This window comes from Synchiropus splendidus, chromosome 1 (genome assembly GCF_027744825.2).
Source record: "Synchiropus splendidus isolate RoL2022-P1 chromosome 1, RoL_Sspl_1.0, whole genome shotgun sequence".
In the NCBI taxonomy this organism is placed as follows: domain Eukaryota; kingdom Metazoa; phylum Chordata; class Actinopteri; order Syngnathiformes; family Callionymidae; genus Synchiropus; species Synchiropus splendidus.
Window position 1 is genome coordinate 68,497,850 of NC_071334.1, and position 11,322 is coordinate 68,509,171.

The 11,322-nt window shown below is 49.7% G+C and overlaps 1 protein-coding gene across 2 annotated transcripts; it reads left to right on the forward strand.

The window, feature by feature from the left end:
* Nucleotides 1-239: 239 nt before the first annotated feature.
* LOC128752599 (homer protein homolog 1-like) lies at nucleotides 240-11,264 on the forward strand. 2 transcript variants are annotated; one of them, XM_053853972.1, is made up of 10 exons: nucleotides 240-1,020; nucleotides 7,329-7,485; nucleotides 8,327-8,458; nucleotides 8,565-8,657; nucleotides 8,818-8,871; nucleotides 9,042-9,169; nucleotides 9,230-9,389; nucleotides 9,457-9,567; nucleotides 9,625-9,705; nucleotides 9,969-11,264. In XM_053853972.1, exons 1-10 carry the CDS (start codon nucleotides 1,016-1,018, stop codon nucleotides 10,155-10,157), a joined length of 1,110 nt encoding a protein of 369 aa, XP_053709947.1. In that variant the 5' UTR covers nucleotides 240-1,015; the 3' UTR covers nucleotides 10,158-11,264. The 2 variants fall into 2 exon arrangements, with proteins under 2 accessions (XP_053709947.1, XP_053709948.1); XM_053853973.1 differs by lacking the exon at nucleotides 8,818-8,871 and having other exon boundaries at nucleotides 9,969-11,262.
* Nucleotides 11,265-11,322: the final 58 nt, after the last annotated feature.

Here is an 11,322-nt window from a genome sequence, read left to right on the forward strand (position 1 = left end):
ACGTGACAATATATATTATATTATATGACAAAATGGTGAAGTTTCAGTCCCATGACCGCGAGGTTTTATTGTAGTTTTGAAGGAAATAAGTTAGTTTTCTGTCGGTATTCTGCTGTTATTGTAAATCGGAAGTGTACAGTGGATAGAGTCAATTATTATTATTATTATTTATTGCCAATTACGTCGGGTTTGAGCGGGCGACGTGATGACGTCACGAGATTAAGCCTGGTCCCAGGGGCGGCGGAGGAGGGAGCAGATAATCAGATGAAGGCTGACAGAGAGCGGGCGGCAGGATGAACCGCTGCTTGGAGCTACAACTCGGAGTTTCCACTCGAGCGTAGCGGCCAGCAGCTCCAGCGTCTCCCCTGCGGCGGTCCCGGCGGAGGACGGACGGATCATCCAAGTGGCTTCGTTCCTCCACAAGCAGCCGAGATGACTCTCTTCTGTCCCGCCTGTCAGCGCCAGCGAGCCGCTTTAATTCCGACACTAAGACTAAATTATTGCACGGGATTTAACGGCTCAGGCGACCGGAAATAACCGACGACTGCAGCTGGATTTGCACTGTGATGGACTGGCGGTGAATGTTCATGTTTACACTCCTCCGTGTCTGGATTTGACTTCGGCTAGCAAGGAATGGATACAGCTAGCTTATTCAGCGTCTCCTCCCGACTTTAATTTCGAGTTGCGGATCAATATTAGAGTTGTTTTTTGTCCGGAGCAGAAGTCACTTGACATCACCGGGGGACTTCGGCTAACGGTAGCCGCCGCCGCCGCCGCTGCTAGCAGCCCGAGCCGCTGCGAGTTCACGGTCATGTATCGACACGCTCCGAACCAACACCCCTCCAGCGTGTTGTTGTGCACCAGGGCCGAGAGAGCTGTGTCGGGATCGAAGGGAGCTTCGAGGCTCGGCCGCTGGTGAAGTCACCCCAGTGACAGAGAGAGCGGAGAGAAGGGACCCCGGAGAGCGCGGAAAAGGGGGGATTCTGACCCAGCTTGGCAACCACCTCCAGCCAAAATGGGGTATGTGACTTTCAGCTTGAGATGAAAAAGTACAACTTCAGCCGGTTCTGCTTCTAATATGCGCGTCCGAACCCTGCAGAAGAGTTTTCCTGCCTGCAGAGTGAAGTGTCATTTCAACACAGCCGAGTGATTCTGTAATAACACGGTCACAACTTGCTGAATGGTTCCCCGCTTTATTAAACCAAACACTTGGTTTATTTCGCACCTTTGACTTGCCAAGTGCTTGTACGTTAATGGAGTTTTAAACCAGACATGCAGCCCTCCCCTCGACCCTGAACAGGACTACTCCGTGGTTAACTGACGATGCATGTTAAAGAGTGAATTAAAATGAATTACAATAACACAGAGACCAAGCCACAGACATCACTGTAAACTCTTTGTTTTTTTACTCTTTAGTCTTTCCTATTGTCTTCATTTTATTCAGCACCTTTTTTACATATCTTGAGCAAGTGTACGCAGTCTGCAGTGTAGTTGCTTGTATCTTCTAGAACTGTCACTTTTCAGTTGTTGGTGAGCCAACAATAATGACTTCTTCTGTTCTGCAGAAAAACAAAGACTTTGAGCAAATCAGATTTCAAACAAAAATTCTGAGTTGTTTTTTGCTTCGAACAATTTCGGACAAAAATCCAGAACTCGAACGCCCCCCCAAAAAAGCGCGGACCGATCAGCTGACCCACGACGTGCTTTGTTATTGTGTATAACGCAGCCTCTGTATGCAGACGTGTCCCGTTAGCTCCATTTACTGACTGTTTTTTCTTCATATTGAGGTGTAAAACCTTTCCTGTCTCCACACTGGACCGTGGTAGAGTGTCACAGGGGAGGTGCTGGAGCGCTCACTCCAGGGTTTGATGTCCTGTTGTGGGCGGGAGCTGGGACAGGGATGAGGCCAGTCTGGGACAGAGCGTGACTTGGTTTATGACTTTGTCACAGCCAAACTGCACAGAAGCGCACATTCAGAGCTGGACACGCACCGGGCACCTCTTCACTTCTGGAGAGACGTCACTCACTCGGCAACCCCTCCCACATGCAGCGGCCACACACATAGAGGAACAGCCACCTGCAGCAGACACTCTACATTCACTCCTACAAAAGACTATTTTCAGGCTTGGAACGCATTATTTCTTTTTCCATTCATTGTAATGGGAAAAATCGATTCAGATTTCAAACAAATCACTTCTCGAACGGCCGTCTGGAACGGATTGCGGTCGAGAACCGAGGTACCACTGTATATACTGTGTGTATACATTACACAGTATATACTGATGGAAAAAAAATCGGGTTTTAGGGCTGTTCTGTAATTTATTTTCACTTGGCTTGAATCTGTTTTTATTGCCTTATTTTCAGTCAACAGAATAACAGAGATACCTCGGGGCCCTGAAGAGAGGGTGGACTCCGTAAACAGGCTGTTATGGGATGTCACGTTTACATCTGCATTCTTTTCTCTCTCACGTCCATAAACAGATTTGCTCAGTTCAGTACCACAGAGAAATTTAAGGACGATCATGATAATAAAATCTTGGTCCTGGACAGATGAAGTCTTGTAAGCCCATCCATCCAAGGCTTCCCTCTTACTTATAGCCTGCTGCGGTATTTCCGGGAGGTTCAAGATGGCCGAAGAAACTTGACTCCTATTGCAGGGGCATGGTTCTACTCTGAGTCGCTCCTGGGTGATTTAGCTTTTATCTGTCCGAAAAAACCTCTGATAACCATTGACACTCCTGATCCACTGTGGACAGAGATTCCGGTCCATGACTTGTAGGAGGCCATGAAGCACTTAGTAAGTTAGGAAGGGAACTGTCTCTCCTCAGTTGGGAAGAGTTGCTGTCACCACAGGTCTGTTTTTTTAAATCTATTTTGGTGCGAAGGTTGCTTGAGTGGAAATTTTGGTCAAAGGTCACAGAGAGGTCCTGAAGTAGTCTGTGAACCCTGAGGGACAAATGGAAAACTTGATGAGGAAGACAAAGTTCCAGTCTCTCAGGTGACCTTTGACCTTGACAGTAGGGGAGCTTTAATAAAGTTGATATTTTAGCATTGATTCTTGTTGTGCAGAAAGTCTGGGCTTGGTTATAAAGCCTGGATCAGAATGCTGGATGTACAGAAATGTCCCACTCAGCCAGCCTCTGTTGCCTCTTGCTCAGGCTAGCCCTGTCCCTTCACTTGCAAACCAGACCCCCAGTTTCCAAAACCTCTGTTTAAAGTGATGCATTGTTAAGTGTTTGTGTCGGGATGAAAGGCCAAGACGTGTGCCTTCTCTGTGGAGAGATCAGCTTGTAGTTCACAATTCACTCCTGAGATTCATGCCTCTACATCGTAAAATTATTTTAGTTTCGTGCTTCTCACTCGTGGGGCGAAACCTCGGCACAAAATTAGCAACATCTGTGTGTGGAATTCACATCTCGGTGCCAACAGTTATCATATGAACCTGTGAAGCTACGGTCCTCCCTTGGGTGTGTTGCTGACCTGAGAACATGTTTCTCCTCTGGTGTGTGAGGAACGCTTTTTTTTTTTAATCAATGTTTTTTGAGCAGATGTTAAAATTCAGAACTATTCAGAAAATTAGATATTCTTTAGTTTAGTAACACTGTATTTAGCTGGAAATGGTGACTTGAAAATATAAAACATTTTTTTAAATATACAAACCTTTCAATCGAAAAGGAAATGGATGCCAGGAGTCTAAAAATGATCTGTAGACGTCCCTATATAGATCTGTTCCCAGCAGCTGACAAAGGCTTGGTTTGTTGCGGCACTTCCACTGCTTCACTTTCTATTCCCCAACTGCTGGTTATTTTTTCCTACCTGCCTCCCTTTTTCCGTGAGCGAGGGTCGGGGCCTCCTCTTCCTCGTGGTGAGCTATGACTCAAACCTTCTGCTGCCCACACCAGGAACATTGTAGCTGGATATGAATCACACTGCTTTCTCTGGAGGGAACTAAAACGGATGACAGGAGGTGAATTCTGATGGACTGTGGCTTGCAACATTTGTGCAGAACTCTTCAGTGATAACTTAGCTTACCTCTCTGCTCGCCCTGGTTTGGGCAGCCCTGTCCCGATGGCTGCTAGCGCAAATTGATAATGTACCTCTTGCACAAAAGACGCAACCGAGGCAGCGTTGTAGGAGGCGGTGGTCTGTAAGGCGGTTAAATATGTGGCCACTGGTGGACGGAGAATTTCCTCATCATTATGTGGTACTGCTCCGTTTGGCCCATATCCATAAAACTGCAGAGGAAATGGACGCTGAGCTTGGGCAGAGGGCGCTGTCCTCATCCGTATGTGAAGTTGAGCATTAATGCCAAGCTGTTACCCGCAAGTACTTTTAGGCCCCCTGAAATTTTTAGGGATTAAGGTGCACCACAACCCCAAAGTCTTTCAGTGTAGGTCGTGGCCCTCTGTGTGTGGATGTTAGGACATGGATGTAGATGTTCTTTAAGCTGCTCCAACAAGATTCCTACCCATGTCTCCTTCTTCATCAGTCCACCCACCCTGAGCCTCAACCCTGGATGGCCACTGAGTCTGTATTGACTCCAGCTGTGCCTCTTGAGATCAAAACCGTCTGCATTTTCACCTGAAACCGTCGCCGTCCAACAGGGTTCTTGGAATCTTTGGGCAGCACCTTGTGTCTGGTTCTTCACCAGAGCCTCTCAGCAGATATTGGTCTAGCTGGTCAGCGATTGGGTGAATGCAGGTTGCTGTAGCGCTCATGATATGGCCACGAGCCTGCACATGTATGTGCTGATGCTCCTGATATGTGCGACCTACTTCTTACTCCAGATGATGCTGCATGTGATTGGTTTGTTGTGGGAATGTGGCGAGGGGGCTGTGCGGGGAGGGGGGCAGTGCTTACCTCCTCGTGGAAGCATGTCCTCGTAATTCTCAAGGTTTTTAATCCCGTCCACAATCACTTCCTTGGAATGAGACGGTCTGGCACCAGGTCGTCAGCCGAGACCAGAAGACGTAGCTTTAACAAACCTGAAGGTCCTTCAGTCCTGAAACTGAGATTGTGCTCATCGTGTGTGTGTTACCGGAGTTGTTCAGCAGATCTGCTGAAGTAAAGCAGTAACCGCTGTTATGTTCCTCAGGATCAGGATGTAGCCTGGTAAATAACCAGGAGAGAGATGGTTCTCGCGGTCAGCCATGTTTGTTTACGTCCGCCACGTATAGTGTTGGGGTGACGGTGCGCTGCACTAGTGAGCTCTGCTTTTTACTTCCGCCTGTTCTACATTTCTATCATGGGAATTTGGACATTTATGAACGGATTCAGATTCAAATTGCATCAGGGAGGTGGACATCAACGTGATGGTTTTTGACGGAAAAATCCCCAAAGCAACATTTTATAGACTGAAGTCTGCAGAACTCACTGTTCCTGTGTTCAGTTCAGGATGTCAGTTATTCCAAACTTGTTTGTGTCCTTGTAATTTAAGCATCCAATAAAAAAAACAAACTAATAGTTGAAACACTCGGCATCTGTTGATGACACCAGACAACCTTAATGATTCTCCTGGTGGATTGGTCCTTTATAGTAGATCATTGATCATGATAACCTCTCTCCAGAGCTTATCTGTACTGGTGGCCTCCCTGCACCTTGCTCACAGGCCGCTGCTTAATTCTGGAATTTTAACTGCTAACCTCTGCCTGACACGCTGCCAACTGCCGCTGCCCTCCTGGCTCCGTCTGCCAGTGGGATAACTGATACCGTGATCGGATTGGGAGAGAGCATGTGAGCGGGAGACGGAGAGATACAGTCGGAGGATGTTCACTGCTGATGACCCTGAGTCACATGGTTGTTGCCATGACGACGCAGCAGCTAAGTTCGTCCGGCAGTGTTGGCGTCGCGGAGCGCTCCTTCCATGCTTTACACTTCCATCTTATTATTCTACTGAGTTTAATTCAGCAAACAAACAGAGCTTGTGTATGTGGATAAATCGAGATTAGCAGACCCACTGACTGAACATTAATCTCTGAATAACCCCTTTAAAGCCAGTGATCATGGAAAACAGAAGGAAACAGGCCGACGATCACAACATTCTTTCGCTCTGCGGGTCCAGGCTGAAGATGAGGGCTTCCACTTCTAACATCTGTGAGACAGTCAGCTGTCCTACACTGATGTTTGGTGTCACGTCCTTGGTGATACCTAGCATCCTCTCCCGGAACTCCTCTGTCCTCCTTCTGTGAAGCCGACACAGCGACACGGCTGACCTCCCTGGTGGGACTGCCTCTTCTCTTCCTGGCCACCCACTAGTCTCTCTGGGTTCCCCAGGTTTGCCCCTGTGACCTGCTAAATGTAGCACTCAGAAGTGATAAGCCAGCAGGTCCGGCGTCTCCTGTGTCATGACTGGGGTGCTGCCAGGAATTCTGGGGCCCGTGGAGCACTGTGACACTGGGTCCCTCTTTAACACTTCGTTGCAGTCCTTCATTGGATCACTCTGGAGTGAGAGACCCCTCCAAGTAAACATACCGCAACATGAAAACAAGGCCAAGTTTTAAGAACAACCTCTAACCTGCTTGGAGTTGTGCTCGCTCCCACGGTGGAGGGGCAGTTAGAACCCGTCCTCTTACGTCTGAAGAAAGACATCATGGTTTGTTGCGCGGTGCACTCTGGTGAGCCCAGGACTGTCCGCTGAGATGGAGTCAATGTTCAGATACTGAAGGCTTTATGCTGCTAAATGATGTGTGTGTGAGAGAGCAGGTGAGAATCCCTGGCCCAGCACAAGTCATTGACTGCACCAGAGTGTTGCTCTGTGGGAGGATTGACAACAGACTCCCACCACACTGGCAGGAGCAACGTCGCACCGCTGACCCGTCGTTGAATTCAGTAGTAACCTCCATGTTTTGTCTTTAAACTGCTGAGTTTCCTCGCCTCTGGTGTCCTGCAGATATCGGTGTTCTGATCCAGAAGAGACAGTTTTTATGACCCGAAATATGGCTGGGGTTTCAAAGTTGATGGCAGAGTAAATTCACTGTGAAACAAGAATGTTTTCTTCCATCATCATCCTCTCGAGTCTGGATGCTTCCGCCTCTGAAGCCGCAAAGCAGCTGCCGGCTGAATTATGCATCTGCAGGGATCCAAACTTTCTCTCCCTCTGACACACAGTATGGCGTGTTGGGTTTGGTGACGCGCCACTGCGGTGGTTAGGTTTCCTGAAGCGCTCTCCCTCCATCAACCTGCAGCCTCATTCTCTATCTTCCAAAACTCCTCACTGATTGTCATCATTATCTTGTTGTTGTGACCCAAGTTCATCCATGAAAAGACGCTTCCAGTTGGACACGTTCTTTCTTGTCGGTCACTAACCTCATGGTTTCTCTTCCTGCCAGTGAGCAGCCCATCTTCAGCACCCGCGCCCACATCTTCCAGATCGACCCCACCACCAAGAAGAACTGGCTGCCCACCAGCAAGCACGCCGTCACCGTCTCCTACTTCTTTGACAGCACCAGGAATGTGTACCGCATCATCAGCCTGGAAGGCAACAAGGTGCGGCTCTCACCACCAGAGGAATGGGTTCACAGCCTGACAGTAGTCTGGTCAAAATATCTACATATTCTTAGTGTAGTAGAGTTGAGGTGGCAGCGCAAACAAAGAAAGCAAAGGGAAAGAAAATGGTCGTCTGAGGGACTGGAGGTTCAGTGGAAGAAAAGACTCACTTGTCTTTAAAAATATAAAAAATGTAATTTTACTTTATTTTTTTAAAATCTATAAAACATTCTACTGTTGAACCATAATTTAAAAAATGGGGAAAAGATAATGTCATGGAAGTTACAAAAAATGAAAACCAATTGTATAAATAATAATAACAATAATTAAAGTATTCAAAATGTCACAAAAAAAACACCGACTTGGAGAGGAACAGTCGAGTTTGAAATAGAAAAGGATTTGACATAAAAAGAGTCACTTATAAATAAACACTAAAATAAAACAATAAAAACATTCTTTAATCAATGGTTAAGAAAAAAAATCCTTCCCCAATGTTGAAGCAAGTTTAGAAAAATCAGCGCCAAACTGAATTTAAAAAAAGATTCAGGTGTAGATAATAGCTCCATCGATAGTCGCAGGACAGTCGTCACATAACTGGCCGACAGTTTGGTCATGTGACTCGTGCCCTGCCGTGGCGGGCCGTGCATTTTTCGCTTTTGTCATAAATGTGCTCATGATTTCTGGTTATGTCCGGCCAGCAGAGAAGGCGTGTGCGTGTGCGTGACCGTGAGCTGCTGTTGCACGTGGAAGTTCGAGAAGTTCACTTCCTGTTTGGCTATCAACACGTCTGATGTTCTCATGTGTTTGATGCGACCTTGACCTTGACCTCCGCTCTCTGCAGGCCGTCATCAACAGCACCATCACCCCCAACATGACCTTCACCAAGACGTCACAGAAGTTCGGCCAGTGGGCCGACAGCCGGGCCAACACCGTCTACGGCCTGGGCTTCTCGTCCGAGAGCCACCTGTCCAGGGTGAGGCGCCGCTCTCATGATCGCCGTCGCTCCAGTGGCGAGCCGAGTCCTTCCTCCGAACTGCTGTGTCATGGAAAGCCTGCTCCTCACCTCCTCTGTGATTCAGTTTGCAGAGAAGTTTGCGGAGTTCAAGGAGGCGGCTCGGCTGGCGAAGGAGAAGTCCCAGGAGAAGACGGAGCTCGGCAGCGCCCCCTCTCAGGTGACGCCACATGAACACCCAGGTGGCCAGGTGCCGACTGTTGTGTAGATTCAGAACAAACAGCTGCTTGTTTGGCTGTAATCCAGCTAATCTCAAAGGTTCATTTTGCTTTCACTGACGTCATTGCTGACACACGCTGCTCTGCACAATGATTCCACAGGGTGGCGCTGTTAGGAGGAGAGTGGTACCAGGCGGCAGACCCGGTACCAAGAAGGTAGAGCGAGCAGGGCCCCTCCCTGAATCTCCCCCCGCCTCTGTTCCGTCACATGACCCACCACAGCCCTTAGACTCTGCCGACGTCAGCAGAATCCTTCTCCGTCCCGAGCCTCTCCTCACAAGGTTCTCCCTGGACCCTGGGTCTGATCTGCTGTTGTGTTGTTGCAGGAGTCAGCCACAGGCCCGCCGCTGTCCCCGTCTACCCCCGAGGGCCTCAACGGAGCCCAGGACCAGTCCACTGGGCCCTCAGAACCTCAAGCCGAGTCTTCACAGAACGCCCTGCCCGCCTCGCAGAGGTAGCGCCCCCTGTAGTTCACTGCTGTACTTCCAAGACTGACCAGTGGGTGTCTCCTCAGTTCGGCCAGCATCAACAAGCACTGGGAGGCGGAGCTGGAGGCCCTGAAGGGGAACAACGCCAAGCTGACGGCGGCGCTGCTCGAGTCCACCGCCAACGTCAAGCAGTGGAAACAGCAGCTGTCGGCCTATCAGGAGGAGGCGGAGCGGCTGCACAAGCGGGTGAGTGAGCGGCACGGCGCCGCGGCCCGGGAAGAGTCCGGCTCACGAGCTGGGTGCTGTCGCCTAGGTGACGGAGCTGGAGTGCGTGAGTGGTCAGAGCACGGCTGTCAAGTCTCAGAAGACAGAGCTGAACCGGACCATAGAAGACCTGGAGGCAGCGCTGAAGGCCAAGGAGGAGGTCAGTCCCGCTCAGCCTGGGGCCCGGTCCGGCTCTGACATGTGTGTGTGTGTCCAGGAGCTGGAGCGGCTGAAGGCTGAGGTGGAGAGCAGCAACCAGTTCCAGACCAACAGGGACTCGCTCACGCTGAAGCTGCAGGTGATCACCGTTTCCAACCAGGAGCTCGTGAGCGGCTTCCAAAGGATCAGAACGCTGACGACTCGTGTTGCCGAAACTCTGCTCCCGTGTGTGTGTGTGTGTGTGTGTGTGTGTGTGTGTGTGTCTGTGTGTCTGTGTGTGTGTGTGTGTGTGTGTGTGTGTGTGTGTGTGTGTGTGTGTGTGTGTGTGTGTGCGTGCGTGCGTGCGTGCGTGCGTGCGTGCGTGCGTGCGTGCGTGCGTGCGTGCGTGCGTGTGTGTGTCAGGAAACTGAGGCCAGGAACCGGACCCTGGAGAGCCAGCTGAGCGAGCTGGAGCAGCGTCTGGAGAACAACCAGCTGGAGAGAGAGAGCTTCCGCAAGAGCCTGCGCTCGCTGCTGGAGATGCTGGACGGGAAGATCTTCGAGCTCAACGAGCTGAGAGACGCGCTGGCCAAGCTGCTGGAGGGCAGCTAGAGGCAGGACACACTCACGTCTGTACCTCTGCCCTTGTGGGGACCTCTCATTGCCCTTTCCCCAGCCTCTCACCCTTAACCTAACCATCACACACGGCTCACCTTACACTTGGAACCAAACTGAAACCCAATTATCTGGACCCAGTTATTTATAATAAGTCTACAAGTTTTCACCCTCAAATTGAGGCTTGAACTTGTGGTCGCCACAAGGAAGGTGTTTTGTCACGAATTGGTCCCCACAAGGAAGGATAAACAGGTACACATACATTTCGGTACGATGACATCATTTGATTTACACACAACTTGTTTACACAGTAACAGTGCTCACGTTACTTTGGTACGAAACAGATGTTTTATGTTTTGACACACACACACACACACACTTGTGTTTACACCGGCGCGGTGCTTTTTCTGCCTTCCCTCCGCTCCACTCTGGAATTTTCTTCAAGCTGATGGTGTTTCTTCTTCTGTGGTGCGCCCAGACGTCGCCCCCTGCTGGCCACGCCTCTTTTTTTTCTGCTCGTCATCGGCCAAACAAACTCAGAGTTGCAGACTTTTTACTCCTCGGCCTCCGGGGGGCGACGGAGGACTTTCCTACAACCCAAAAGCAATACAGCTGGGGAGGCGCGTGGAGTTCTGACCCCTGTGGACTTTTGTAATCCAAGTTCTGACCCGTGTGTTTGAGTGGCGCTCGTCTTTCCTGCGTGTGACCCGGCTTGCAGTGCGCTGACCAAGCCTTTTCTTTTCTTCTTCTGCGTGTTTTTTTGTCTTTGGGAGGAAAACTGGCAATACAACTACGAAGCAGGACGTTGGGACTCTTGTTGCCAAATCTCTTCGTTTACGCTGACGTTGCCTTCAGATCAAGACGGCGCCGCGAAGGCTTCACCTTTTGCCAAATCAAAGATGGTGGGCGGCGTCGGGAGGTCACGTGGTCGTGGACACGTGAGAGTCATTCAAGGGCTGATGAAAACATGTTGATGACATCACCAACTTGTAACTTCACTTTCTAGTAAAACTACTAAAAACACCAGTCTTTTCCTGCACCTCCTTTATCTCACCAGCAGGGGCGCTGTGCTGCCGACTCAAGCACCACACCCACCACCATTGCTGAAGTACATGTGGTCATCGTAGCATCACTAATATAGTACAGTGGTACCTCGGTTCTC